The following is a 26,193-nucleotide window of genomic DNA, read 5'->3' on the forward strand; positions in this document are numbered from 1 at the left end:
ATTAAAATCAAGAATCAATAAATGAAATGTATTCAAACCAAAAAGCTTCTTCTCAGCAAAAGAAACAATCAGTGAAGTGAATAGAGAGCCTACATTTTGGGAGCAAATCTTTACCACACGCACATTAGATAGAGCACTAATCTCTAGGATATATAAAGAACTCAAAAATATTAACACCAAAAAAACAAATAACCCAATCAATAAATGGGCCAAGGAAATGAATAGACACTTCTCAGAAGAGGATATACAATCAATCAACAAATATATGAAAAACGTCGCTAGCTATTAGAGAAATGCAAATCAAAACTACTCTAAGATTTCATCTCACTCCAGTCAGAATGGCAGCTATCGAGAATACAAACAACAATAAGTGCCGGCGAGGATGTAGGGGAAAAGGCACACTCATACACTGCTGGTGGGACTGCAAATTGGTGCAGCCAATATGGAAAGCAGTATCGAGATTCCTTGGAAAACTTGGAATGGAACCACCACTTGACCCAGCTATCCCATTCCTTGGTTTATATCCCAAAGACTTAAAAACAGCATACTGCAATGACACAGCCATATCAATGTTTATAGCTTCACAATTCGCAATAGCTAAACTATGGAACCAACCTAGATGCTCTTCAGTGGATTAATGGATAAAGAAAATGTGATATATATAGGAAAGATGGTGGAATGAGATGGAAATTATTACCCTAAGTACATGGTGTGACTCTATTTTGTGTATAACCAGAGATATGAAAATTTGTGCTCTATAGGTGTAATATGAATTGTAATGTATTCTGCTGGTATACATAACAAATTAGAATAAAAAAAGAAAAAAAAACAAAATATTGATTTTTTTCAGCTCATAAACATGATATATCTTGAAAAGAGCCACTTTTAATATTTCCTCTAGTTCTTCTATTTCATCTTTTATATAATTTCTTACATCAATTATATCATTATGACTATCTTATAGTCATTCTTATTGATTTCCTGGTATAATAAGTGAAATTTTTGTTCACTTTAACATCTCCATTCTTTTTTCTGCCTTCATGATTATATAGAGTATATCATAATAATTGATTCAGTGTCCTAATCTGTTAGATCATTGGTGTCATTACTGGGGCTATTTCTGCTAACTAATACATTTCTGTTCATTTTGAGTCAGTTTTTTCTGCTTTTTTGCTTGCCTGATAAGTTTTGGTTAGATGCTAGACACTGTGAATTGTACTTTGTGGGTGCTAGATATTTTTACATAATTTTAAGTATTCTTGAGCTTAATTCTAGGACTCAGTTAAATTACTTGAAAATAGCTGGATTTTTAAAAAAGCCTTCTTTTAATCTTGATTTGGTGGGATCAGGGCAGTGGGCTAATTCTTCCCGACTACTCTTCTGAGTACTCCACCCTAGGACCCATGTAGTATCAAGATTGTGAGGACCCAAGCTGTTTCAACCTGTGTGGAGTCTGGGGATTATTCTGCCTGTTCCTTTTTTGGTGTTTCTCTCGCTGGCTTCAGGTAGATGCCTTCTCATCTTTAGGTAAATACTCACCAGCACTTACCTAAAGAGGGGAAGGGAGTCCTCAGATCTTCAGAGCTCTCTCAGATGTGCATCTATTTCCTTTCTGGTACATTGTCCAGTGAATTATAACACTCATTGCCTGACATTAAATCCTTGAATATTTGAATTTCTGGATAATATTTGAATCCCCAAATTATAATCAGATTGCTGTCTGCTTAGAAATGAATATGGATAAAAAGTTTCTCTCAGAAAGAACCTCAACATTGTAGCATGTTTATTCTTAGTAAATATTTACCATATATTTATAAAAATGTGTATGGGGGTGGGTAAGTATGAATCTTAACCCACAATTTAGGTATGTAAGTAGTGGAGCTATTCTTTATTTTATTTATATTAATTTAAATTTGACTCTGGGCTCTTATTCTACCAAGAAGGCAGGAAAGTCAGTCTTGATACTCCTGAGGGTCCTGTACCAGCCTGCTTACTTCTTTGTGTTCTTTGATTCTATGTCGGCTGGAGCGGACTATCTTTGTTGGGGCCAGAATCCCCCCAGCTTGCATCAAACACACATACAGCACATACAGCCACCATTGTGAGGCCTTGGCATCTCTCCAGATGCTGTCTGAAGGAGGGCACAAGTATCCACAGTGCCAAGATACAAGTTGCCCATTCTCCTAATCAGAAGGAGCCTCGTCCTCTTTGCCATACTTGTTCTCAAATACTTTTTTAGCTATTTTCCCTCCCTGGTCTATGTACTCTCCATTCACCATAGCATCATGTTTTTGGTGGACATATGGAAGGAAGGAAATAATAAATACCTAACTCTTTAATTAGAATGTGGGGAGGGGATAAAATTTGCCACCACATAACTCTGGGTATTATCAGTGTTTTTACCTTTACCAATCTAATAGGCCAAACATGGTAACTCTTGTTTGAATAACTTGAAGTTGTTTTTTTTTTTTATTATTGGTAATGCTCACATTTCTTTTCATGTTTATAGTTCATTTATACTTATTCCTTTGAGAATTAACTGCTTAGATTCCTTGTTCATTTTTCTTTGGGTTCTGTTTATTTTCTATACTGTATTGTAGGTATTTGACTTTTATCATTCATATGGTAAATGCTTTCTCCTACTCTGCCGTTTGCTTTGAAATTTGTCCATATTTTTCTGTGAAGAAGTTTTCATTTTGATATATTCAAAATTATATATATTTTCCTTCATGTTATCTGAGTCTCATAGGAAAGCCAAATTTAAAAAGTAAAACTCCAATAGGTGAAAGTTAAAGGGAATATGTCTTAAAGAGATGAGAAAGATACTATGCTATGAAAAGAGAGAGAATTAAAGAGAAAAGAAAGTAGTTTAAAAGGGAGAAATAGAATTAAAAGGATTGAGTCATAAAAATAGTTAAGAAAAGCAAACAAACTAAGACTAATAAATTCTAAAATTAAAAATGTGTGAGGGTACAGGGGTGATAGTGAACCAGTGCCCCAAAATAATTTAACTGATGAGAAATTATTTGAAATTTTTTTTAAAAAAATTGACAGTTGAAGGATAAATCTCAAATCTCTGTGGGCTATAAGAGAAGGGTGAACTAGAAAGTAGTATGAATTTCTAAGTGTGATTTTTTTTTTGGTGGGGAGAAAATAGGGATTGAACCCAGGGTCACTTATAACCACTGAGCCACATCCCCACCCTTTTTAATTTTTTATTTTGAAACAGGGTCTTGCTAAGTTGCTTAAGGCCTGGCTAAGTTGCTGAGCCTGGCTTTGAACTTGTGGTCCTTCTGACTTAGCCTTCTAAGTTGCTGGGATTACAGGTGTACACCACCTCACCCAGCACTTGATGATTTTTATAGAGGCAAGAGTGGAATCTGATAGTTTGGGGGTTTCATGAAACGCCCTTGAAATGGAAAGCTGATGGACAAAGTAAGAGTGGGGAGGCTTACCCTTGTATTCGGTTTCCTAAAATCTGCTCCCCTCATAGTTAGTACATACAAATAAATTACATTATCACAAGTATATGAACATATACATATCCATATATCATATAATTTAAGACAACAAAATATGTTTAGATGCCTTAGTAAGGTGGACTTTCTTAACTCTCTTGAAAATGAGTGTTAAAAAATTATTTGGATTCAGGAGCCCCCCCACATATTTGTATATTTTATATAACTTACATATTTATATTTATTTATATATCCATATAAATACATATGAAAACAACATGTATCTATTATATTTAATAACCTATTTTATGTAATACATAGGGAGGTAGATTACATTTCCTCAGAGTTTGATATGATCTATTATCCATTAAACTGCAGTCTGCTTACAAAATTTTCATTTTTCCACATATTAGCAAAACAGCGACATTATATTAATAATGACTTGTTTAATATTTTCATTAGAAATAATTCCCCCTTCCTTCCCTTCCTTTATTCCCTCCTTTTTTGGCAGGGAGTGGGGGTGATGGGGATTGAGGCCAGGATCTTACTTAGGCTAAGTAAATACTCTATTACTGAGCTATACTCCTAGTTCTCTACTTGCTCTTTATGAAGTCCAATCCAATTTCCATTACATCTTGATAGTAAATGCATGGTTAAAGTTTGAGTCTAACCCAGATAGTTTGCAACTGCTAAAAGAAAACAAGGTTAACACTCTAATATATAATTGGAGGTGACGACTTTCTTAGTAGGACTCCTAAAGTTCAGGAACTAAAACCAATAATTAATAAGTGAGAAGGTATCAAATTAAAATGCTTCTGCACAACAAAGGAAATAATAGTATGAAGATAAAGTACAGATTAGCAGCTATATTCTGACAGAGGACTAATATCCAGAACACATGAAGAAATTAAAACAACTTACCACTAAAAATCCAAATAACCCAGTCAATAAATGGGAAAATGGACTAACCAAACACTTCTCAAAAGAAATACAAATGCCCCCCCCCAAAAAAAAAGAAAAAAGAAAAGGAAAAAATGTTCACTATCTTACCAATGAAGGAAATGCAAATCAAAACTACCCTGAGATTTTTATCTCATTGCAGTTAGAATGGTAGTCATCAAGAATACAAATAAGAAATTTAGTGAGGATGTGGGGAAAAAAATGGAACTTACATTCTATTGTTGGAATTGTAAATTGGTACAACCATTATGGAAATCAATATGGAGATTCCTCAAAAGACTAGGAATGGAACCTATTGGATCCAGCTAGCTGCCACTCTTTGGTATTTATCCAAAAGAATTAAAGTCAGCATACCAGGAGGATGCATGCATACCTATGTTTACAGAGGCATAATTTAAAATAGTCAAGTTATAGAACCAGCCTAGGTCCTCATCAACAGATGGATCAATAAAGAAAATGTGGTATATATACACAATAGAGTTTTATGCAGCTACAAAGAAAAATGAAAGTCATTTGGAGAAAAAGGGATGGAACTTGAAAGCATTATGTTAAGTGAAGTAAGCCAGACTCCGAAAGATTATATGCTTCTCCCGTATGTGGAAAGTAGAGAAAATAAAGGAAAAGATAAAGCGGGGGAGGTCTCATGAAAATAGAAGAGAGACCAGTAGAGTAGAAGAAGGATCCAGGAAGAGAGGGTGGATGTTGAGGAAAAGGAAGGTATTGGAGAATGAAATCGACCAAGTTATGTTATATGCATGTACAAATATGTCACAGTGAATTCCACTATTATGTATAATTATAATGTACCAATAAAATTCATTAAAATTTTTTTAGTCCAGCACAATACAATGGATTATAAGAATAGTATTTTGTGATCTTCTTTTATTACTTAATCATGCAGAATGATTAAAATGGTCTCTGTTGCAAACACTTGTTTTGTTCTTTCAGATTTCGTGATCCACTGGAAAATGACACTATTGTGGTTTATGCTATACAAACTGACCACAAGATATCCTCCTATAGGCTGGTAAAGCCCTCTAAGTATTCCAAACACAAACGAGCAAGTCAATCAGACAGAAGAATGAGTAAACTGGACAGATTTGAAAAAGAGGGATCTGGAAAAAGGGATAGCCAGAGAGATACAGGTAGCCTAAATGACAAGAAGGCTTTTAAATCATTATTTATTAAAATTTGAAAAGTGAATTATCTTTTCATGAGAAGAAACTTTAAACCTTCTTTGGTGGCTTGAACTCAATTTGTTATCCGCCCCCTTCTCTCAGGATAATTTCTTTAGGAATAAGTTGTCAAGGGAGAGAGAGTTGTGTGGTATGATTGAGAATGAGATGTCATAGTTTTCCAACAATGCTCCATGCTTACCTTCTTTTTTGATGCAGTCTCTAAAGAAAACTCACCCTGATCATGTGACTGACAGGGTGTGAGACTACTGGATGCTACAGAACTATTCTCCAATCTAGAATTTTCCCAGATGGCTAGTTTTTAGACAGTGTCTTTTTCCGTATTCCTTGGCCCCATTTTTCTTCACTGAATAATCTATAATCTTCTTTCTTGCCCAGGATGAATTCTGAAACCATTATCCTGGTATTTTAATCTTTTTTTTTTTCTATTACTATATAGTTTCCCATAGTACCTTATCATGCTGTTCAACTTACCTGTTTAACTCCGACCCCTCTTCTGTCTGAATTCTACCAGTTCTTGGGGATCTAGCTAGACTTAACATATTTGTTATAAAGCCTTTCCACAATCACCCAGGCCACATTAAACCTTTCTTTTTCCCTATTACCATATATTTGAGATATGAAATATAAAGTAGTAACTAATCATATTTTTTATTTTTGTATAAAGCATATTTTTATCTAACTTAAACACAATAATTTTCAAGAAACATTTGTTAAAGTTGATCATGTTTAACTTCCAGATTTGGTTCTCTTTTCTGACTAGTTTTTAAATTGACTTTCCCAGCCCCCACCATTATATCACCAACACTCCTTCCAAGCTTCTAAACATCTGTCAGTGGCCCATCATTACTCATTTTTCTAATTGCTTGATTTGTGTTTTATCTTGCCAAATTTTAAATAAAGTCCTTAAGAGCAATAATTGTGTCTTTTATCTCTTTACATCAGTATTTCACAGTAAAGACAGTATCTAACTTATGATGGTTCCACTTCTAATTTTTCAACTCTATGATTGTGTGAAAGTGTACCTATACAACCATTTTTTTTTTCACCTTCAGTGTAGTGGTTAATAAATTACAAAAGATATTCAACACCTTATTATAAGATAGACTTTTTGTTGGGTAATTTGTGTCTGACTGCATGCTAATATAAGTGTTCTCAGTCTGTTGAATGTAGGTAGACTTGTCTAAGTTGTGATGTTGTGTAAGAAAGGTGTATTAAATGTATTTTTGACTTAACAATTTTCAGTTTACAGTTGGATAATCAGGATATATATCATCATAGGTCAAAGAGCATTTGTGCTTATGGAGTTAAATTCATGGTATTTGCTCAATAAATATTTTGATTTAAAAAGTCAGTATATTCTCTAAATTTTTAATTTTTTTGGTACTTATAAATGTTTATTTGATGAATGAATAGAAAGATAGATGACTCCTATCAAGTCAGCTTGAAGAGACATTTATTGCAACTGCTTATGCACATATCAGTGGTTTGCTGATGTCTCACTCTAGCTGAAATCACCTAGACCAGGTGTGAAGGAACTCACACACAGCAATGGCTACCATAGTGGCTAATAATGGCAGGCCATTGGAAGACCAGGAAAACAGTAAAGCTCATGTACTTCACCAGCTGAAATATTCAGAGTGAAAGTCAACAGGCTCTGTCTTCAGGAGATTGCTTGACTTTCAAAGCATGATGCTTATACTACCTTATACACTACCAACAGCTCTGATGTGGGAAAGAAAGGAACCTGAACTAGAATTCTTTAGGGTTCCTCTGCTATTCTGAATTGTTCCTTTCATCTTGGGAAAGAGAAAACTGTACCTGAAGACCACAATAGGGATGAAATGTGCCTTCCTATATTGAAGTAGTAGTTTTAGTCTTTAGACAGAAATTTTATTTTTGTTTATGTACCAGGAGAAAAACTAAAGAAGCAGGAAACAGAAGCCACTTCCCTCACTAAACATATATAAAGGTCTATCTTTGAAAGTTTCGTTTTTCTGTTTCAAAAAGACTGAAAAAAATGTTGATTATTTGTATAGGTGGAAGTATTAGCATGCAAGAAGAATCAATGATAGAAAAAGGGAAGAAATTTCGACCTAAAACCCTAAGTGAAATTATGATACAAAATCAAATTGAGAAAACTAGAAAACTCATACAACAAGCAGAAAGAGCCCAACAAAAGATCCAACAGCGGAAAAAAGAATGGGAGGAACTGTGAGTTTTTACCTAAGCTCTTATCCTTTTAATATGTAAGCCCCAAAATATAGCTTAAAAGATCTTTATACTTATTGACATTGCCATTATTTAAATTAAGAAATGAAAAAAATAAAACTAGAGGAGATAGTAAAGACAGGTCAACTAGATCTTTTAAAGTAGTGATACTTCTTGTTGGAACTTCCATGATCCTTAGAGTTTCAGTCCCAGGGATTCCATTTTGCTGATATAGTGATTGATTTGAATATTTGTGATCTTCTATAGTTACATATGAAACAGGAAATTTTTTTCTATTTCAGTAAAAAAAAATGCCATCAAAGGAATTATATTGAATATAATATATATTGAATTATATTGAATCTGTAAATCACTTTTGGTAATAAGGATTTTTAATTTTTGGTAACAAGGACATTTATTAAGTTTTCTGATTTGTGAACACAGGATATCTTTCCATTTGTATTTGTTTTATAGCTTCCCAATAATTTTACATTTCCAACTACCTGTTCCGTGCCCAGCTACATGGTGTTTCACATTACCCATGTACTATGTAGATAAATATCCATCCAAAAACTTAAGGGAGCCTTGTATTGATTTCTGAAGATATTCCTTTATATAACTCTGATACTCTTTTCCATGAGTTCTAATCCTTGGGTCTTTTGATCTCTGTCTCCTCAATTAGTGAGGTCAATAGGTTATATTTGGGTCAGTAGGATCCTGACCCTACTCCACAGTCTAGTAATTTCCTCCATGCAGAAAAAAAAAAAAAGTGATAGTATTACTTCACTTCTCCTCTCTAGGAATTGTAGTTTTATATTATCTGTATTCAATGTCTCCTGCCTATGTTGAACATAGTTGTTCCATGTATTTTTTTGTTCAATTCTCTAATTTTTTTAGATCATGAAGATAATTATGGGCCTGTTTTCTAACATAGCTAGAAGCAGAAGTACCTCTTTTTTTCCTCTTCTCTCCTTCCCTCTATTTCTTTATCCTTTCCTTCATTACAAATAATAATTCTTCCTTTTATTTCAGATATACACAATGAATGATTGTCGATTGATACAAAAGGCAGTATAGATTTCCTTTGCTATTTTTTGTTTTTGTTTTCCTAAAAGGCTTTCTCCTAAAGCAAATTTCTGACTACAAACTGTACATTTTTGTGTTAACTGATACACTTCAATTTAAAGAATTGGAGTCTCCTAATTAAGGGTCTTCCAAGGGAATGTTACCTGTACCCATAGATGTCTTAAAACTTCCCTGAGAGTTTGATTCCTATAGGGAGCAATTCTTCAATTTTTGTGTTGGTATAAATGTTGCTTGTATGTGGGAAAGTTGGGAGGGCCCAGCTGGTTCAGGAACCCCTTTTCAAATCTTTAATTGATTTTGCTAAATATATCTACCATTCCATTCTACTCTTCACACCTGCTTTCTTTGTTCTTGGGGTCTCTTAGGTACTCTACAAAGAAAATCATATTCAATTATTTTATAGCCTTCTCCTGCAGGTATTCTGAGCTATATTTTGTGCTGGTCTGATTTATTCACTAATACAATTTCATCTTCTTTCTGTCTTACAGAAATATATCAATATCACTGATTTGTCCATTTTTTTCTAAATCCCATTCTCAGCTTTCATAATGATTCACTACTTTTTATACTGTCATTTCCATGGGATTTGGGGAGAGAAGAAGAGGCAAATATATATGCTCATGTTATCATCTTGAACTAGATGACTTTTGTTGAAATTTTTGTGACAATCATTTGTGTAATAAAAAAATTTCATTGACTTTTTTGGTGATTTAAAAAAACTACCCAATTTCCAAAGCTTAATTTATATTAAGAGAATATATGGCAATTTTAAGTGTGAATTACTTAGAAGTGAACCAAAGCCTGATGGTGATTTGTATTATTTCAATACACTGTAGTGATTGGTTTTTATTTATTTAATTGTGTATTATTTTTTTCTTGGAGTTCTTAAAAAATAGTCATTAGTTTAAAAATATACTTGGGACCTATACACAAATGTGACAATACAGGCTCAAATTTGTTCTTTTGTTTCATGATTGACTTTAAAAATGTACTTTGTTAAAAGTAGATAAATTAGAGTTTACTATTGTATTTGTGTCTGGGTTTGGGTTACCTTTTTTCCTAATAGATATAAGAGTAAACCTGATGATGACTATGAAGATCCCAAAGATGTTCAAGCCATTAAAGAAGCCCAAGTGTATATGGGAGATTTCAATCTGAAGACAGCTGCAGACTACAAGATACCTGAACACATGAGAATAAATGCTGCCAAAAAGGAAGAGGAATTGGGACAACTTGTTTCTATGGTACTTACCCACAAATAAAGCACTCTGTGTTTTTAATTGAATTCTGATAAAAACCACCCATTTTTTTCACATGGTCCATAAGGAAATATAACCATAGAAATTTAAAACTAGAAAATACTTTCATGGATATCTAGAATGCCCTCTTTTCATAAATGAGTCCCAGAGAGGACAACAGATTTTGGCTATCATCATTATTGTCAGTTAATATGGCAGAACCAGTCTTCACATCAATTATATATCTCAATACCAGTTTCATGGGTGAAAGCACTTTACTACTTTGTAGACTTTGAACTTCCAACATTCAAACAAATCTTTATTGGATTTAGTTTTTGACTGCCATAGAACTACAAAGGACTTGGGGAAAAAGTCATTGTTCAGTCTTTCTCTACATGACTTCCACCCTTTTATAGGCAACTCAAACTAACCAATGAATGTATTTCTTTCTTTGTCTGCATTCTTCTGAACCTCTTCTAATCATCCTTCATAGTTTAGATCTGAAATGTCCCCCTAAAGCTCATATGCTGAAGGCTTAATCTTCAAATGGTGATACTACTGGGAAGTGAAGCTGGTCACTGGAGGGATGCCTTCAAAGGGTGTATTTTGTCTCTGTCCTTTACTTCTCTCTGCCATGAGGTGAGCACCTTTGCTCTATCACATTGTAATGCCAGATTCGTGGCACCCCAATAGACCTCCAGGAGCTGAATCCGATGCAATCACACAAGAGTCTTTATTGCAAGCTTGAGCCTGGACTCACAACGGTTTCTGACGCAGCGGTCCCAGGGAGTGAGTCCTGGTTCTTTGTTCAGTGAGATTTTATAGGTTTTTTGGGGGATACTCTATGCATCACAACATCACACAGCAAATCATTTCACACTGCAGGAAAATCAAACAACTTAACAACTCTTAACATTGATTAATACATTTACTGGCGGGAACAAGTTGGGTAGGAGTGATTGGTTAGAACAAGAGTGGGATTTGTTTGAAATGATTGGTTTAATCCATGAGGGGTGTATGTGCTATACTATGGTTTCCTAACATGTTATCAACCCCTGAGACTACTGGGGGGTCTTCTGGCATCCCAGGTATTTTCCCTGTCTCATGCTGATTTGGGTCCTCACCTAGCCTGACTGAGTCAGGGACACCTGGCACAGCAGATCTCTCCTGTTATTTGCAGACAAATAACTCAGCAGGGAGGGATTGTGCCTAGGCTTGCTCTGTGGGTTTTTTCAAGGACAAGGGTCATGCCCCTTCCCTCTGGACAGGCCTTGAGGTAGAAGCTATTTTCAAAAATGGAGTCACAACAGTTTCTCAACATGCTCCCTGTCATGATGTTTTACCTCATCATAGGCTTAGAAACAATGGATCCAGCCAACCAGCTGACCTTGTACTGAAACCTCTAAAACTGTAAGCAAAAATAAATATTTGGGGCTGGGGATGTGGCTCAAGAGGTAACGGGCTCACCTGGCATGCGCGGGGTGCTGGGTTCGATCCTCAGCACCACATAAAATAAAATAAAGATGTTGTGTCTGCCAAAAACTGAAAAATAAATATTAAAAAGTTCTCTCTCTCCTTTAAAATAAATAAATAGATAGATAGATAGATAGATAGATAAATAAATATTTATCCTTTAAGTTGTTTTTATCAGGCATTTTGTCACAGCAACATTCCTGATTCTTGTTTTTCTTACTAAAGTTTCCTCTTCCTGGAAAACCACATAGTTATACGAAATCACATATATGAGGTTGTGAGGGGAAAGGGTGGGGGGAGGGAGAGAATGGAACAACAACAGATGAGGTAGAGAGGGAAGATGGGAGGGGAGAGGAGGGGGGATAGTAGGGGATAGGAAAGACAGCAGAATACAACAGTCACTAATATGGCATTATGTAAACATTGTGAATGTATAACTGATGTGATTCTGCAATTTGTATTTGGGGTAAAAATGGAAAAGCATAACTCACATGAATCAAATGTATGAAAGATGAAAAAAATAAAAAAAAATTAAAAAAAAAATTAAAAAAAAAAAGTTTCCTCTTCCTGAAGTATTTATTCCCCACTCACTATTCAAACTGATAAGTGACTTTTCACTTTTAGAGATTTAGAAAGTGTCCAAGCTATCATTTATAGGAGAAATTGATACTTGGCCACCTGATGTGATTGTGTAGTTTTCACAGATCAAAGCATCACATCAGAGAGAATATTGATAGTCATATCACATAAACAGTATCTTTGAATATTTTATAATTGTCTGACAAATGGGAATGAAGTATCCATCTGTTTAGAGTTGCTAACTAGCTAACTGCCTATATATGTGTATCTCAAATTACAGATTTCATGTGACCATAATTTATCAGTCATTCAGCCTGAAATTTCCTTCTCTCCTTCCCTTCCTCTCTTCTTCTTCCCCACCCCTTTTTTCCCTTCTTTCCTCTCACCTTCCGTTCCCCTCTCTTCCTTCCTTCCTGGTGCTGGGGATCAAACCCAGGGCTTCAGGCAAATAAAGAAACACTCCACTACTGAGCTGCATGCACCCTCAGCCCATGCAACTTGAAATTTCATAGTCTTGCTAGAGGAGATGGGCAGATGTAGTGTTTTGAATGAACTTAAATGCATTACATGGAAATCTACTTCAGTAAATGGTAGTGTAAAATATTATAGAACATATTATTCTATTCTACAGGTCAGAAAACTTCTCTTTCCATCTCTGGCACTAGCCATGTGAACTTTGCCAACTCATGTAAATCTCCCTAACCTTCAATTATCTTATCTGTGAAAAGATATTAATGCCAATTAATACAATAAGGCATGTTCACCTCATAAGGTTAATGTAATGGTCAAAATCAATAAATGGTAATCATTGTTATGATCAAATTCAAAAATATTTGAAAAGTATTAAGAATTTAAAAAATACTATATTATCCTGTTTTCCATTGGCCAGTGTTTAGGCTCATGTGTCATTTGTAAAACTAGAAAGAAAGAGTTGGTATGTAAGGAATGTTTCTCAAAGAAGTGGGCTATGTAGCCACTAGAGTGGTTTGGGTTTTTTTCTTATATATGTAATCCTCAATCCTTCAGGTACTTTAAAGGTGGTTCCCCATTCACCCAAGTGCTAGCTTAATGCTTTAAAAGCTTATTATCAGTTATGTAAAACATCTCCTCTATCTTTGTTACAGTATTTTTGCTTCATAGAAAATGTATAGATAAAGTTTGAAATGCATGAAGAAGTGCCTTTTGATCTTTTTAATTGTATTTTATTTTATTTTTTGCAAAATAACTCTTAATCTAGTAGTAGCTTAATTGTATACAGGAGGAAGGATTGTATCTGCCCTTAGGCTGTGATAAGAGTATTTAGGAAACTCAGACCAGAGAGAGAGCTGGTAGTGAGGGATGTGTACAGACCCTTTGCTGAAGGCAGAGGCACACTTTGGCTTAGATAAATGGAGAAGGAACCAAGGAAAAGAAGTTCCCTTGTTGTGATGTGATACTACTGAAATTCAGGATCATGACTTTGCTTACATGAGAAATAAGTAACAGTACCATGTGGCCAAAATACAGAATGAAACAGGTAAACTTTTGCTGGTCTCTAAGTGGGCCACTGAGGTAAGTCTAAGCTAAAGTGATTCAAGATCCAAAGCAGGGAAAGGCACAGGTGCCCATTTTATCAGTTATCCAACCTGAATTTTTATAATGGATAATTGGTTTTTCCCTTCCCTGGTCAGGTATCCCCAGATGAGCACAGGATTCAGGAAGAACTTTCATGGGGAGGTGAAGGAGCACAGGGGAACCCAGCCCTACAAACCAACTAAAAGAAAACAGGGCTACCGTAGGTCACATTCAAATTGTCTTCCCATCTTACAGGGGCTAAATAGGAAAAGCCTAAAAACAAGAGAAAAGAGTAATTTAATGCTGAACAGAGATGCTCAGATACATTTTTATCTTAAATAGGCCTACTAGTCAAAGGATAAGAGTAAATGCTGTTTCAAATTGTCATTTGTGAGAAGGTTGTTCTTTTCCTTTCTTTTCTTCTTCTATTTTTTTCAGGTCCATGGGAAAAAAATGCACATGAACAAGTGTATCCTCTCTCTTCGAGACCTTAAGGTAGCTGTTATTGAGGAAATACAGTGCCTGGTACAAGAACTGAAGAACATTCAATCGACCCTCGACATATCCAAACACATTCCTATTCCCCAAGTCCCTCAGATACACCCAGAAGAAGTTCCAGAAAAGAGATTTCACTACGATGAGGAAACTCTCAGAAAGTTTAAGCGACGTCACATGAAAATTCAGGAGAAAAAGCTCAGCCATGTAGAACATGGGTCTATTGGCTCAGGCAGAGGATTCCTCAAACTCTCTTCTGGAAAGGATGGAGATGTGACAACACGAGACTCGTTGTCTAGGTCATCCAGGGCATCGACCTTCAGCCTGGATCTTCCAAAGCTGGTTGAGTTTGAAAAAGCAGAGCCAACTGAGGTGGAGTTGGAGATCATGAAGAGGGACGAGATCAAACACTTGTACATGCAAGAGTACTTGACCAACAGGGTATGGGTTGAAACTGTCCCTATTTAGAGCTCAAATAAAGGAGAGCATTTGAAGAATTAGATTTAGTGTACTATTTATCTATTTTAAATTTCTCTACATTAAACTTTCTCTATCTTGGCCCAGCTCATCTTTCTCTAATGGCTTTGGCTCCCTCCCTATCCCTGGCCCTTCACAAATCTTTGTGCACTGCCCAGAACTTTTGTGCTGTGTAATTATTTATTTTTTCTTTTTGGAAAACTGAATTAGAATGAAGGACATACCCACCATGTTTCAGTTAGTTGCAATCTAAGTGAAATGTTGGTAAAGTACTGGACATAGAGAGCAGCTCTCAAATGATAGATTGAACATAATTAAAAATCTTCTGAGAAATGGGGCACCTGTGCTTTTTACACATCCTCTTTCTCTAACAAGTGATTTGCTCCAGCAGGTGGGAGTGTTTATGGTGATGACTCAATTCAAAATTGTTCTGGAGCTATAATGGCAAATATTGTTTTTTTCTAGGAAAATAAGGACCAGTTTGGGGCCAGATGTGTAGGATATGTTCTAAATATGAAAGGAAAGGAAGCTTTCTTAGATAACTAGCTCCCTGCTCCCAGCTATATAGAAAGAGCCCTATTCCTTATTGTCTTTTCAACTTCACCCTTTCCTGGTACACCTGTAGCTTCCCAATATTATTCTTCTTCCATCATCTCTGCTTTATCCACCCTGTTTCGGGATGTCCCTACCTCCCCCATTCTCCCTTTACCTCCATCTTATTATGTATGCTTTCCCCTTTGTTATTTTCTACTACGTACAATAACTTCCTTCTAGAGTTGAACCATCATTCAAAGCACAACTTAGTTCCAAACCTTCTTGTCAGCTTCTGCCCACAAATGTGCTCTTTCCTTATTCCTAAACTCTAAGTGTGCTTTATGTTTCACACTGGTTTTTCTTACTGTTCCATGTGTGTTATAGTTCATTAGATTATACAATTCATGAGGGAAGGGCCACATGTACTTCCAATTCTCCTACATTGTTTAGGACAATGACAGATATAAAGTGATATTCAGTCATAAGCTTGAGTTCTATTATAGCTAAATTATTAATGTAAGGAGTATTTATTGGACATTCTCTGTGCAGAAACAGTTCTAGCAAAGTGTAGGGATACAATATTCAAGAAAGACACCTTCTGTATCCTTACAAAACTTTCAGGCACTTGGATTAGAGAGGAAAAAAAAAAAAAAAAATATATATATATATATATATATATATATATATATATATGTGTGTGTGTGTGTGTGTGTGTGTGTGTGTGTGTGTGTGTGTATATATATATATATATATATATATATATATATATATATCCTTTACAAACTTGGAGACCTGTGTAGTTTAGTTTCAGAATGGCCTTGCATTGAAGAAAATGTAGTCCTGTCTCCAAAGAAATGTAGTAAAGATTTGTGTTTGTTGAACAAGTGTTAAAAAGGAGCCCAAACACACAATCTGTAACCATACTTATGGAAAAGCTTTTCTTTTTCTTCTCCTTGGGCTTTTGTTTGTTTGCTTCTTTTAGCTCTCTAAAATTCTCTAGTAATTTCTCTGCTCCAAATCCAGAGATCTCTTCCTCTTCCTCAGCCCCTAGTCTGGGACCTCATATACGACAGGTGTTTGTCAGTTGAGGCTCCCTATCATGTATATGTGCAACCTAATGAAAAACAGAATGCTTTGCCTCTTCCTGTTTTACTGGTTTCCTCAGGAGAATCAGCCCTGGGGCTTTCTCTTGATCTCTTAATGTACTTTGGGATGAGGGGAAGAAAGCTATGCCAAAATCAGAGCAAGACTGAGAACTTACAGTCACCTGGACCACAATGGAATAAGGTCCCTATCAGGACTTAGAATACTTGAGTTCTTCTCCCATCTCTGAAATATAGTAACTTTGATCTCAGGAAAGTCACCTTTGGTCTCATTTGTAAAATAAGAAGATTAAATTGTTTATTATGGCTCTGTGATTCTAGTACCTATTTAAAAATATTTACCATTGTATGTAGAGTAAAAATTTTTCAAAATAGGAAGTTGGGGAAATGTTTATGTTTCCTATAAGAAATGCAGTTCAGTGATGTTGTAGGGGAACAAAGAGGAGAGAAATATAGATACCTTATAAAGAGCTCATTTTCCACACAGTGTAGCAAGAAGGGGATTGTTGATCCACAGCTTAATCAATGTGAAGAAATAGCTTTATGCAAATATATGCAAATTTAATGCCATTAATGAACTAATTTATATGCCCATACATATAAAAGGAGCCTAATGAAAAAAATACTTTTAGATAAATCAGAGCTACTCAACAGTGTAAAAAATACATCTCCTCATTCCTTTTAATTTCTAATATATCTTCACATCTTTTTCTACCTCAGATCAAAGAACTGATTGTCACTTTTGATGCAGAACTTCGTCTCCTGAGACATCAGAAACTGAAATTAGACACTCAGATGAAATTATCTGACCTACACCATGTCACATTATTTCAAGAAATTCTTCTTCTCAAGAATTTTGAAAAACAGGAGAACATACTTCAAGAACGAGTTAATGAATGTGACAAAGAGGAACAGGATATGCAGGTGACAGCAGCAAGAACCCTGGCTGTCTGCTCTGTTAGTTATGGAGGAAGCTTGGTTCCTTTTTTTCCTTTCATTTTCTTCTTAAATTTCCCTTCTTGTTCTAGCCCTCATCTCTTTCTTGTCTTCTCCCCCCTCCTCCTTTTTTCCTGTCTTTATTATTTTGGGTGAGAAATAATTCAGTATTTTTAGTGAATTTGATCCAATATTTTATAAGATAGGAGAATGAATTTTTTAAAAATGAGCCTTTTCTTTTAGTTCATATATGGATTTTAAATGTCTGTATTTTTGTAACCAGCTACTAAAAGGAAATTGGTTTTCGATTATGGAATCCTTATGAACATAAGTGGAAAAGAACTTGGTGAATTTCTTAAGTATGATACCTAATTTCAATGTGGTGTAAAATTGAATGCCATAGGAAACAGTTTATTTCTGATATGTTCAATTCAAAGAAGTAAATTATACAGTTATTAAATTGATATTATATACTGAATAGTGAGATCAGTTTTGAGGAATATCAGTTTCACAAATGTGTCTTGTTTTAATTATCATATGTCATTACAGAAAAGTCTTTATTTTTGAGACTTGCAAAAACATTAACTGACATCAAGATATCAGTACAAATTCCAATTTACTTAATTTAGAAATTTTTTTGAGAAAGCTAAACATTAGAAAACAGATCTTCCTGTTTCTTTTTTTTTTTAATATTTTTTTTATTGGTTGTTCAAAACATTACAAAGCTCATGGCATATCATCTTCCATACATTTCCTGTTTCTTAATGCAAATTATTTTTACAAAAGAAATTATAAAATTTTAACCAAATAAATGGATGGCTCTGCAAATATCAGACAGTGAACCTCTATGAAGCACATTGCCTTCTAAACTTGGTTTATTAGAAACATTTCATTTACCATTTTTCTCTTCCTTTTGTTCATTTAGTGGAAAATAAATGAGCTTCTTAAAGAGATGGAAGAGAGAAAAAATGAAATCAACAAGCTCCAAGAACAAGAAAAGTCACTCTATTCTGGTTTCCAGACAGCCCTTGGAGAAAACAATAAGTTTGCAAACTTCCTCATGAAGGTCCTAAAGAAGAAAATTAAGCGTGTAAAGAAAAAGGAGGTTGAAGGAGACGCTGGTTTGTATTGCTTTGTCACATATTATTCCATTTTCTCTCCTTAACATGAAATAGAGAAGTAACTAAGGTTTTTATTAGTTGCCACTATGTAGAGGCACTGTGGAGGGTTAAAGAGGAAGGGATACAAAACTTTGGGGCATGTGGAATTAATCCTGTGTGCGTGTGTGTGTGTGTGTGTGTGTGTTATGAGCTAACATAGGGTAGTTAATTTAACAAGAACATCTTTTCATATGTTTACCTTCTATCTGTGTATCCTTGGTGCAATGTATCTTCATGTCCTTTGCCCATGTTTGAATAGAATTATTTGCTTTTTTACAATTGAGGTTTTTAAAAATATTTCTTAGTTGTCAATGGACTTTTTATTTTATTTATTTATATATAGTGCTAAGAATCAAACCCAGTGCCTCATATATGCCAGGCAAGTGCTCTACCACTGAGCCACTACTCCAGCCCCTACAATTTTGAGTTTTTTAGGAGTTCTTTGTATCTTCTTTGTTTGTTTGTGGTGATAGGGATTGAACCCAGGGCCTTGTGCATGCGAAGCAAGCACTCTACAAACTGAGCTATATCCCCAGCCCAGTTCTTTGTATCTTTTAGGTGCTAGGCCTATGTCTGACATGTGGTGCACAAATATTTTTTTCCTGATTTTTGTTATGATGAGTGACTGTCAACTGAAATCTAGTATCACATTATGAGTCTGTATTTTATTTTTACTTGGTTCTCCAAAAATGCTCTGACAAGGAAGGGGTAAGAAGTACACATTCCCATTCAGCCTTCATTGTCACCTAATGGAAGGGGACCTTTTTGCTGACGTGCATGAATTCTAGCTGCACATGTAGTCTCTGCTGACAACATGCTGTGGATGGCCTTGGTATGTCTGGGCAACGGTGAAAGTCCTCTCTTCTAGGGATCTCCTGAAAATACCCTGAGGCGAGAAGAACATTTGCCACTGCTATAGGTTGTAGAAATCCAAGAGACCCATGTGTTTGTTTGTTCATTTGTTTGTTTTGGTGGAGGGGGTATCAGGGATTGAACTCAGGAGCACTTGACCCCTGAGTCACATCCCCAGTCCTATTTTATATTTTATTTAGAGACAGGGTCTCACTGAGCTGCTTAGTGCTTCGATTTTGCTGAGGCTGGCTTTAAACTGATGATCCTCCTGCCTCAGTCTCCAGAGCTGCTGGGATTATAGGCATGCACCCCTGTGTCCAGCTCCCATGTGGTTTTTACAGACATCTTGATGGTAGTGGGAAAGCTGGTTACTAGCCAGCAGGGATATATGTCCTGGTTCCCTACTTGACGTTCCCTGACATCGTCCTGGTTGGAGTGTTGGGGTACCTTATGATAGCCCTGTGGATATAGATTCTTCACTTGGCCTTTGCTGATGTGGGTGGAGTGGAGACCATAGATTTTCTGTAGTATTTGGTTTAAGTAAATAGATAATATGTAAAATTTTTATTATTTTACTAGGTTATCCCTTTCCTGATTGTTTGGCTAGAGATAGTAAGTTTTTGTTGAATCTTTATGTATCTGAACCTGTTGAGGGCCAACTTATTTATCTCCAAGTCTGAAATATATGAGGCAAAAATAAGACCCAAGGAACTCTCTACAGCATTGTTTTTCAGGTTTTGAGGTACATTACTAGTTTGCTTTCTTTTGCCCACATTTCAGAGTCTTCTCATTTTGTTTTACACATAATATTTAGCTATATTTTGTAGGGAAAATAAGGAAAAGTGGGTCTGCTTCCTCTTCAGGAAGCAGATATCTATGTAAAGAATTCTAAGAAATTTTAAACTTTTCTGGTTCATTTTATATAGTTGCACAGATTACTTTAAATGATTTTAAGATTACATCTTTAAGAATTGAGAACATGTGAGGTCCTTCTCTTATTTTTAATTTGAAGTTCCATAAAACAGGAATTCAAAGTTAGTGATATATAGTTCATAGATATATCCAAGGTGTGTTTAAAAGAAAATGGGGCAAGGTGGAGCAAAGAGGTCTACAACTCTTTGTCCAAAACCCTTGGGGGTGGATGTGTTTTAGTATTCAGACATTTTAATATTTTATAAAGATAATATACATGATATTATAATGAAAAATTATCCATGATACTAGTTAAAGAACAAAAAGGCAGACTTGACTTGGGGGACTACTACAATGGGGTTTTGTAGGAAAGAGAGACCAAGCTCCACTTTGAATACCACGAGGACAGTAGAGATTTGTAACAGAGGAGTAGAAAATAAGTAGCATCATTCTTTGCTCAGCTGTCCTAACAGAATTTTTGCTGAAGGCAGGCCAGAATGACATGATATCAAGGGTGTGAACATGAGGAATTTGATCAGATATCAAGGGTTCAGGAGGTTTGCTAAACAGACTCAGCAGAATTCTTCCTACCACTAAACTAAATGGGTTAAGGTTAGAAACTAAGGTTAGTTTTAGAAAGAGGACTCAGAGAAGCCTGTCAAGTTTGGTGAAAAGAGAAAGAGTCTATGAACAGAACAATCTCAGTAGGATCTGGTTCTAGAGTCAAATGCTTAATACCTCTGCAACAAAACATGAATATTCACACTAAGTGTAAAGCAGAAAAGGGGCCACAAGGCCAGGAACTGCAGAACAAGAATAAGGCACCAAATGGAATTTTATTGGGCGTGGGGGTGCTCCTGGGCGAGGTTCACCTTCTGAAAAAGGGTGAGGGCCAGGGGGGTCGCTAGAGGTAGGAGAGCCTAGGCCAACTAAATTGTTACTACCATTAGTGGGTTGACCAAGTGGAGTTTAGGGGCCAGATCTCTTCAGCCAGGTGAAAAGTCCCTGCTATGGGATGGGGAGGGGTAAGGGGAAGGGAAAGGGAAGAGAAAGCTGCCGGCCTGACACTAAGTAGATTCAATGAAAGCTGATGTTTACTCCAGTTCAGGTAAGTATGAAAGTTTCTTCTGTTTTTAGAGCTTTTTGTGATTTAGGAATTGTAGGCCTGTTTCACCAAGTGTGTGTATGTTAGGTGGTCACCCCACAAGCAGCTTCGCAAGTGGGCCCCGACACCACCTGTATTTATGTGTTAATAATAACTATAACCTTCTGCAAGCATTTGAGTTTGTGATCTCTGTGTCCTTAACCATTTTAACTCTTCTAAAAACATTGAGTCATTTCCTACTCTGTGTCTCATTACTTTTCCAGTGACTGACTCATTGAAAAATATTTTGAAAATCTAGAATTTTGTTTATCATAGGAACTTCTCTCCTAACCAAGTCCTCCTCTTCCCTCAGATGAAGATGAGGAGAGTGAAGAGTCAAGTGAAGATGAATCCAGCTTGGAGAGCGACGAGGAGGAGTCTGGATCCGAAGATGAGGTTTTTGATGATTCTATCTGCCCAACAAGTAAGTCAGATAAAAGCACGTGTTCTCTGAAGTGTGAACATGGATGGACAGGACTGAGAAGATCGCTATTTTTTTATTTCTCAATTCTGTTAATAAAATTTAAGGAAAGGGTGGTTTAAAATGTATGAAGTAGAATCTAATGAAACTTTGGGGGGGCTCTCTGAATAATTTATTATCTGTTCCTTTAGGCAGCCTTTTATAAATGGCAAATTAAATAATCTGAAACTGATGGTTATAGAATCAGTTACTATGAATTATGTAATAAGTTTGATTTTCTAGAGAAACACTCGATAGTAACTTCTATAGTTTTTTTTAAACAATATTTTCCTTTTTTTGGAAAAATCCACTCAAATTTTTCTGTTTCAAATCTGTTTTGTAAGAATAGTTTTGTTTTGTTGTTTGTTTCTAAAGTGTGGTGATATTTTATTTAACAGTCTCATTACAAAAGTAGCAGAATGAACATGGAAGCAGGATTTAGGAAGAAGCCCCAGCAGGCTGCATGTGAATGGGTCACCCTCTCCCACAGGCTTCCCAAGGCAGCCAATCTGTAACAGGGACTTCTGTGCAAGGAGATGGGTAGTGTGTAGGGAGGCTATGCCCAAGATTCATGGCCTGAGGGCTTAGCTAACACTACAGACCCTGGATCATCCCTGCCTTTTTTTTTTTTTTTTTTTTTTTGTACTGGGAATTGAACCCAGGGGTGCTTTAACACTGAGCTACATCCCTAGCCTTTTTTATTTTGTATTTTGACACTAAGTTGCTAAGGCTGTTCACAAACTTGGCATCTTCATGCTTCAGCCTCTAAAAAGTTGGGATTACAGATCTGCATCAATGTGTCAGGCATTTTTTGGGGAGGGTTGGGTGGGGGGTACTGGGCACTGAACCCCTTGGGCACTTTATTACTGAGCTGAGCTACATCTCTGGTCCTTTTTGAAAAAAGTTATTATTATTAATGTGCTAACTTGAGTTTTGCTAAGTAACTGTGGGTCTCACTAAATTGCTGAAGCTGGCCTTGAACTTGTGATCCTCCTGCCCTAGTTGCCCAAGTTGCTGGGATTACCATGCTAAGATCCCCTCCGATTTTAAACAGCAGTCTAAGGTTGTCTTCCCAATATCAGCCACCATCCCTGCCACACAGTTGAATTCCCCTCAACAGGATACGCTTCCACCTAGCCAGCCAGGAAGGCAGCAGCTAAACATGGTGATGGGTGACCCTGAAAGTGTTTAGAACAACTTTTCCCAACTGTCCTGGGGGCCTGAACCCTGGCTTTGCCATGTTCCCAAGGAGGCCGCAGCAACTCTTGGGTCCTAGAGTACCCAAGTAGGAGCCAAGGTTGAAAGAAGAAGAAGGCTGTGGCGAGCATCCAAAGGGGAGCCCTGGACTTTGTTCCTGATAAACCAGGGGCCTAGGAAGGGCTGCCCCAGGAGGCTCAAGTTTGCTCTGTTGGGAAGGCCACCAGTGGGCAGGGGTTGGCCCCTATCTCTGGGGAAGCCAGCAGAGGGCCTGAGAGGCCATCCATGGAGTTTGTGTTGAGGTCCAGTCTCCGGTAAGCTTCTCACAGAGGCAATTCATTAGCTTTGCAAAGACTCAAGCTTTTCCACCACCAGAAACCTCAGGGAAGAACAGGAGCAGGCAAAGAGGAAAGCCAGGGAGGAGGTAAAGCAATATAGAAGCAGAGTTAAGAAAACATGACTAATACTCGACCTGCCTTCCCTTCATCTGTCTGCGCTCACCCTTCCACCAAGGAAGCCTGGCTGGGAGAGGGGCCATGGGAGCCTCTATGGAAAGGTACTTGGTATTGGCTTCCTGGAAATGGTTGGCCATTTATATTTACTGTTTCCATGGTGAAACAAATTTGGGACAGCTGGATCAACCTTCTTATAGTCTAGATGAATGGCTCTGCAGAGTAAATAATTTTCTTTGGTTTATAATTTGACTTTCTAGATATTTAAAATAAAGTTTTAATAAAATTTCAAAAGTTTAATTTCAAACAAATTATAAATCTTGTTTCACTTTTGAAAACCATAGTCTTATTAAGATTATAATAATATTAAGATTATAATAATATATATTAAGATTATTATAATAGAGGAGAGCACAGAATGGCAACCATTTTCCAGCAGGATTAGAGCTTGGACAATATCATGCGGCCAGCATAGTGGTGAAGCTAGGGCCAGAAACATGGTTTCCAGATACCATTTATTATTATGTTTTACATTCCTGATCTATTACTTGGTGGATCCATGTGGCCCTTGGTGTGATGGTGGAAGTAATACAGAGATAATGCACTTGAAACCCATTTAGTCACATTGTAGTTATATCAGCTGAGACTTAGGGTTTTCGTGTACAGGATAAGGAAATAGTTCCCGCCTTGCAGGGTCCAGCCTGGAGTGAGACAATGTGCATAAAGGGCCGAGCATAAAGTCTGGTTCAGAGTGCTGTTCAGAATATCAGTGCTAGTGTCATTATTACTGTCTTAATTATTAATACTATTGGTCATTTTTTCCTGGGACAATGGAACCATAAGTGTAGGGGATATGTGTTACCATGGATCTACACACAGATTTTAATTACCAAGTCCCAAAGTTCACATTTCTAGTTCTACTGCATTCCCTAACAAATGGGGCTACTTTTTTATTTTATCTTTCTTTTCAGATTGTGATAAGGGTCTTTTTGAACTTGCCATTCAACTTCGAGAAAAAAGACTGGACATTGAGGAGGCCTTAGTTGAAGAAAAGAAAACTGTTGATAATCTCAAAAAGGAATATGATACATTGTCCAAAAAAGTATGGTGGTCTGCCTTTTTATTTGTTCTCTCCCAACTATGATATTACAACTTCATAGCAGTAGCATTGTTAAGAATTCTCAGAGACAAACATTTCAAATGTTATGAACAGGTTTTTTTTCTTCTTAAGGAAGTGGTGTTGGTTTTTTTTTTTTTTTAATAATTGGACTTTACCTTAATCATTGGTCTCCAATTATTTTTTTCTTTATTGGTACCAGGGATTAAATTTAGGGGCACTTTATCACTGAGCCACATCCCCAGCTCTATTTTGTATTTTATTTATAGACAGACTCTCACTGAGTTGCTTAGCACCTCACTTTTGCTGAGGCTGCCTTTGAACTTGTGATTTCCTGCCTCCTGAGCCTCTGGGATTAGATGTACCCTTACACTCAGCTTCCAAACTTTTTAGATTATGTAATTCTATATGTAAAAAAAAGTAGCACCCCCACAATAAATTGGTAAGTATTTACAAATTGTATTTAGGAAATATTGTTTTAGTAGAGTTTATATGTTATAAAGCATTAATTCACAAGAATAAAATAAAAATAAATCAAAATAGAAACTGATATTTTCTATTTGTACTATAACAGATCATTTTGTTGATCCTCTGGGGTGCATGAATTTCATGTTGGAGATCACAAAGCTAAACTTCTGGTATAATATTGATTACTTTCTGCCTTTTCTGTTCCCTTTCCCTCTGAGGTGTTCTTGTTTAGTAGAATATCATTCAACTTGATTCCTATTTAGAAATATTAAAAAAATAGAAATATTTTTGATAGATTGGTCTCCTCTTGCAAATAGAAAACGATCTGGAAAACTTCCAGGCTTCTTAGAGATAAGGCATATGCTTTAGAAATACTGAAGTTAGTAGTTTAATTATTTAAAGCACTTTTTCCATTAATTTATTGAGGTTATTATGAACAAACAAGAATTCTTATCATTTTAACAAAGATTCCATGCCAAGGGCTGCTTTTCATGTAGAAAATGAAAGTTAGCCAAGGATGTGTCTTCTAAGCTCTTATTCACAAAAAGTATACAGTTCTGGGAACACAGGAATGATTGAAAAAGTAATATGGATTCTAACTTGGTGGGAAGAGAATAATATAGACTCCTGGAATGGTGCCCTTAACCACAGCCTGGCCAAAGACACCCTTCTGGCCCTGTACTTCCTCCCTCATTTACCACTTAGGTTTCCATTCACTGAGTCTTGTCAGCATCTCTCACATGGGACTTTCTGCAGGTAAAAATCGTGGCAATGAATCTGAATGCAGCAGAGGAGGCCCTGGAGGCTTATCAGAGAGAGAAGCAGCAGCAGCTGAATGAACTGCTGGTTGTGTTACCACTCAAACTCCACCAGGTGATGTGTCTGAGAGGCCGCCCCACCCTGCATGAGCAGAAGAGTCATCATACCCAGGCTTCTCTAGAAAACATCTGTGGGTCACCAACGGGGGAAACTATGGTCCTTGGACTGTAGAATGACACCGGATTTTTCTTATCTATTAACAGACTGTTTTTAAAGCATAACATCAAAAAACACACAGATTTTCTTGTGGCTCATTATCCCCTTAAAAGTTGAATCATTTCAGCTCTAGAGAAATGATATAAGGATAAAATG

At 36.3% G+C, this 26,193-nt stretch overlaps 1 protein-coding gene across 1 annotated transcript in view; it reads left to right on the top strand.

Moving 5' to 3' along the window:
* Positions 1–26,193, top strand: part of Cfap44 (cilia and flagella associated protein 44) — a 93,454-nt gene that overhangs the window by 57,028 nt on the left and 10,233 nt on the right. The window contains exons 22-30 of the mRNA XM_076867016.2: positions 5,367–5,563; positions 7,654–7,828; positions 9,978–10,155; positions 14,194–14,691; positions 17,085–17,288; positions 18,226–18,421; positions 21,682–21,792; positions 24,449–24,579; positions 25,819–25,935. Coding sequence (XP_076723131.2) covers positions 5,367–5,563; positions 7,654–7,828; positions 9,978–10,155; positions 14,194–14,691; positions 17,085–17,288; positions 18,226–18,421; positions 21,682–21,792; positions 24,449–24,579; positions 25,819–25,935 — 1,807 coding nt within the window. The remainder of the gene's footprint in view (positions 1–5,366; positions 5,564–7,653; positions 7,829–9,977; positions 10,156–14,193; positions 14,692–17,084; positions 17,289–18,225; positions 18,422–21,681; positions 21,793–24,448; positions 24,580–25,818; positions 25,936–26,193) is intronic.

The sequence above is a fragment of the Callospermophilus lateralis genome, chromosome 10 (assembly GCF_048772815.1).
Source record: "Callospermophilus lateralis isolate mCalLat2 chromosome 10, mCalLat2.hap1, whole genome shotgun sequence".
NCBI lineage: Eukaryota > Metazoa > Chordata > Mammalia > Rodentia > Sciuridae > Callospermophilus > Callospermophilus lateralis.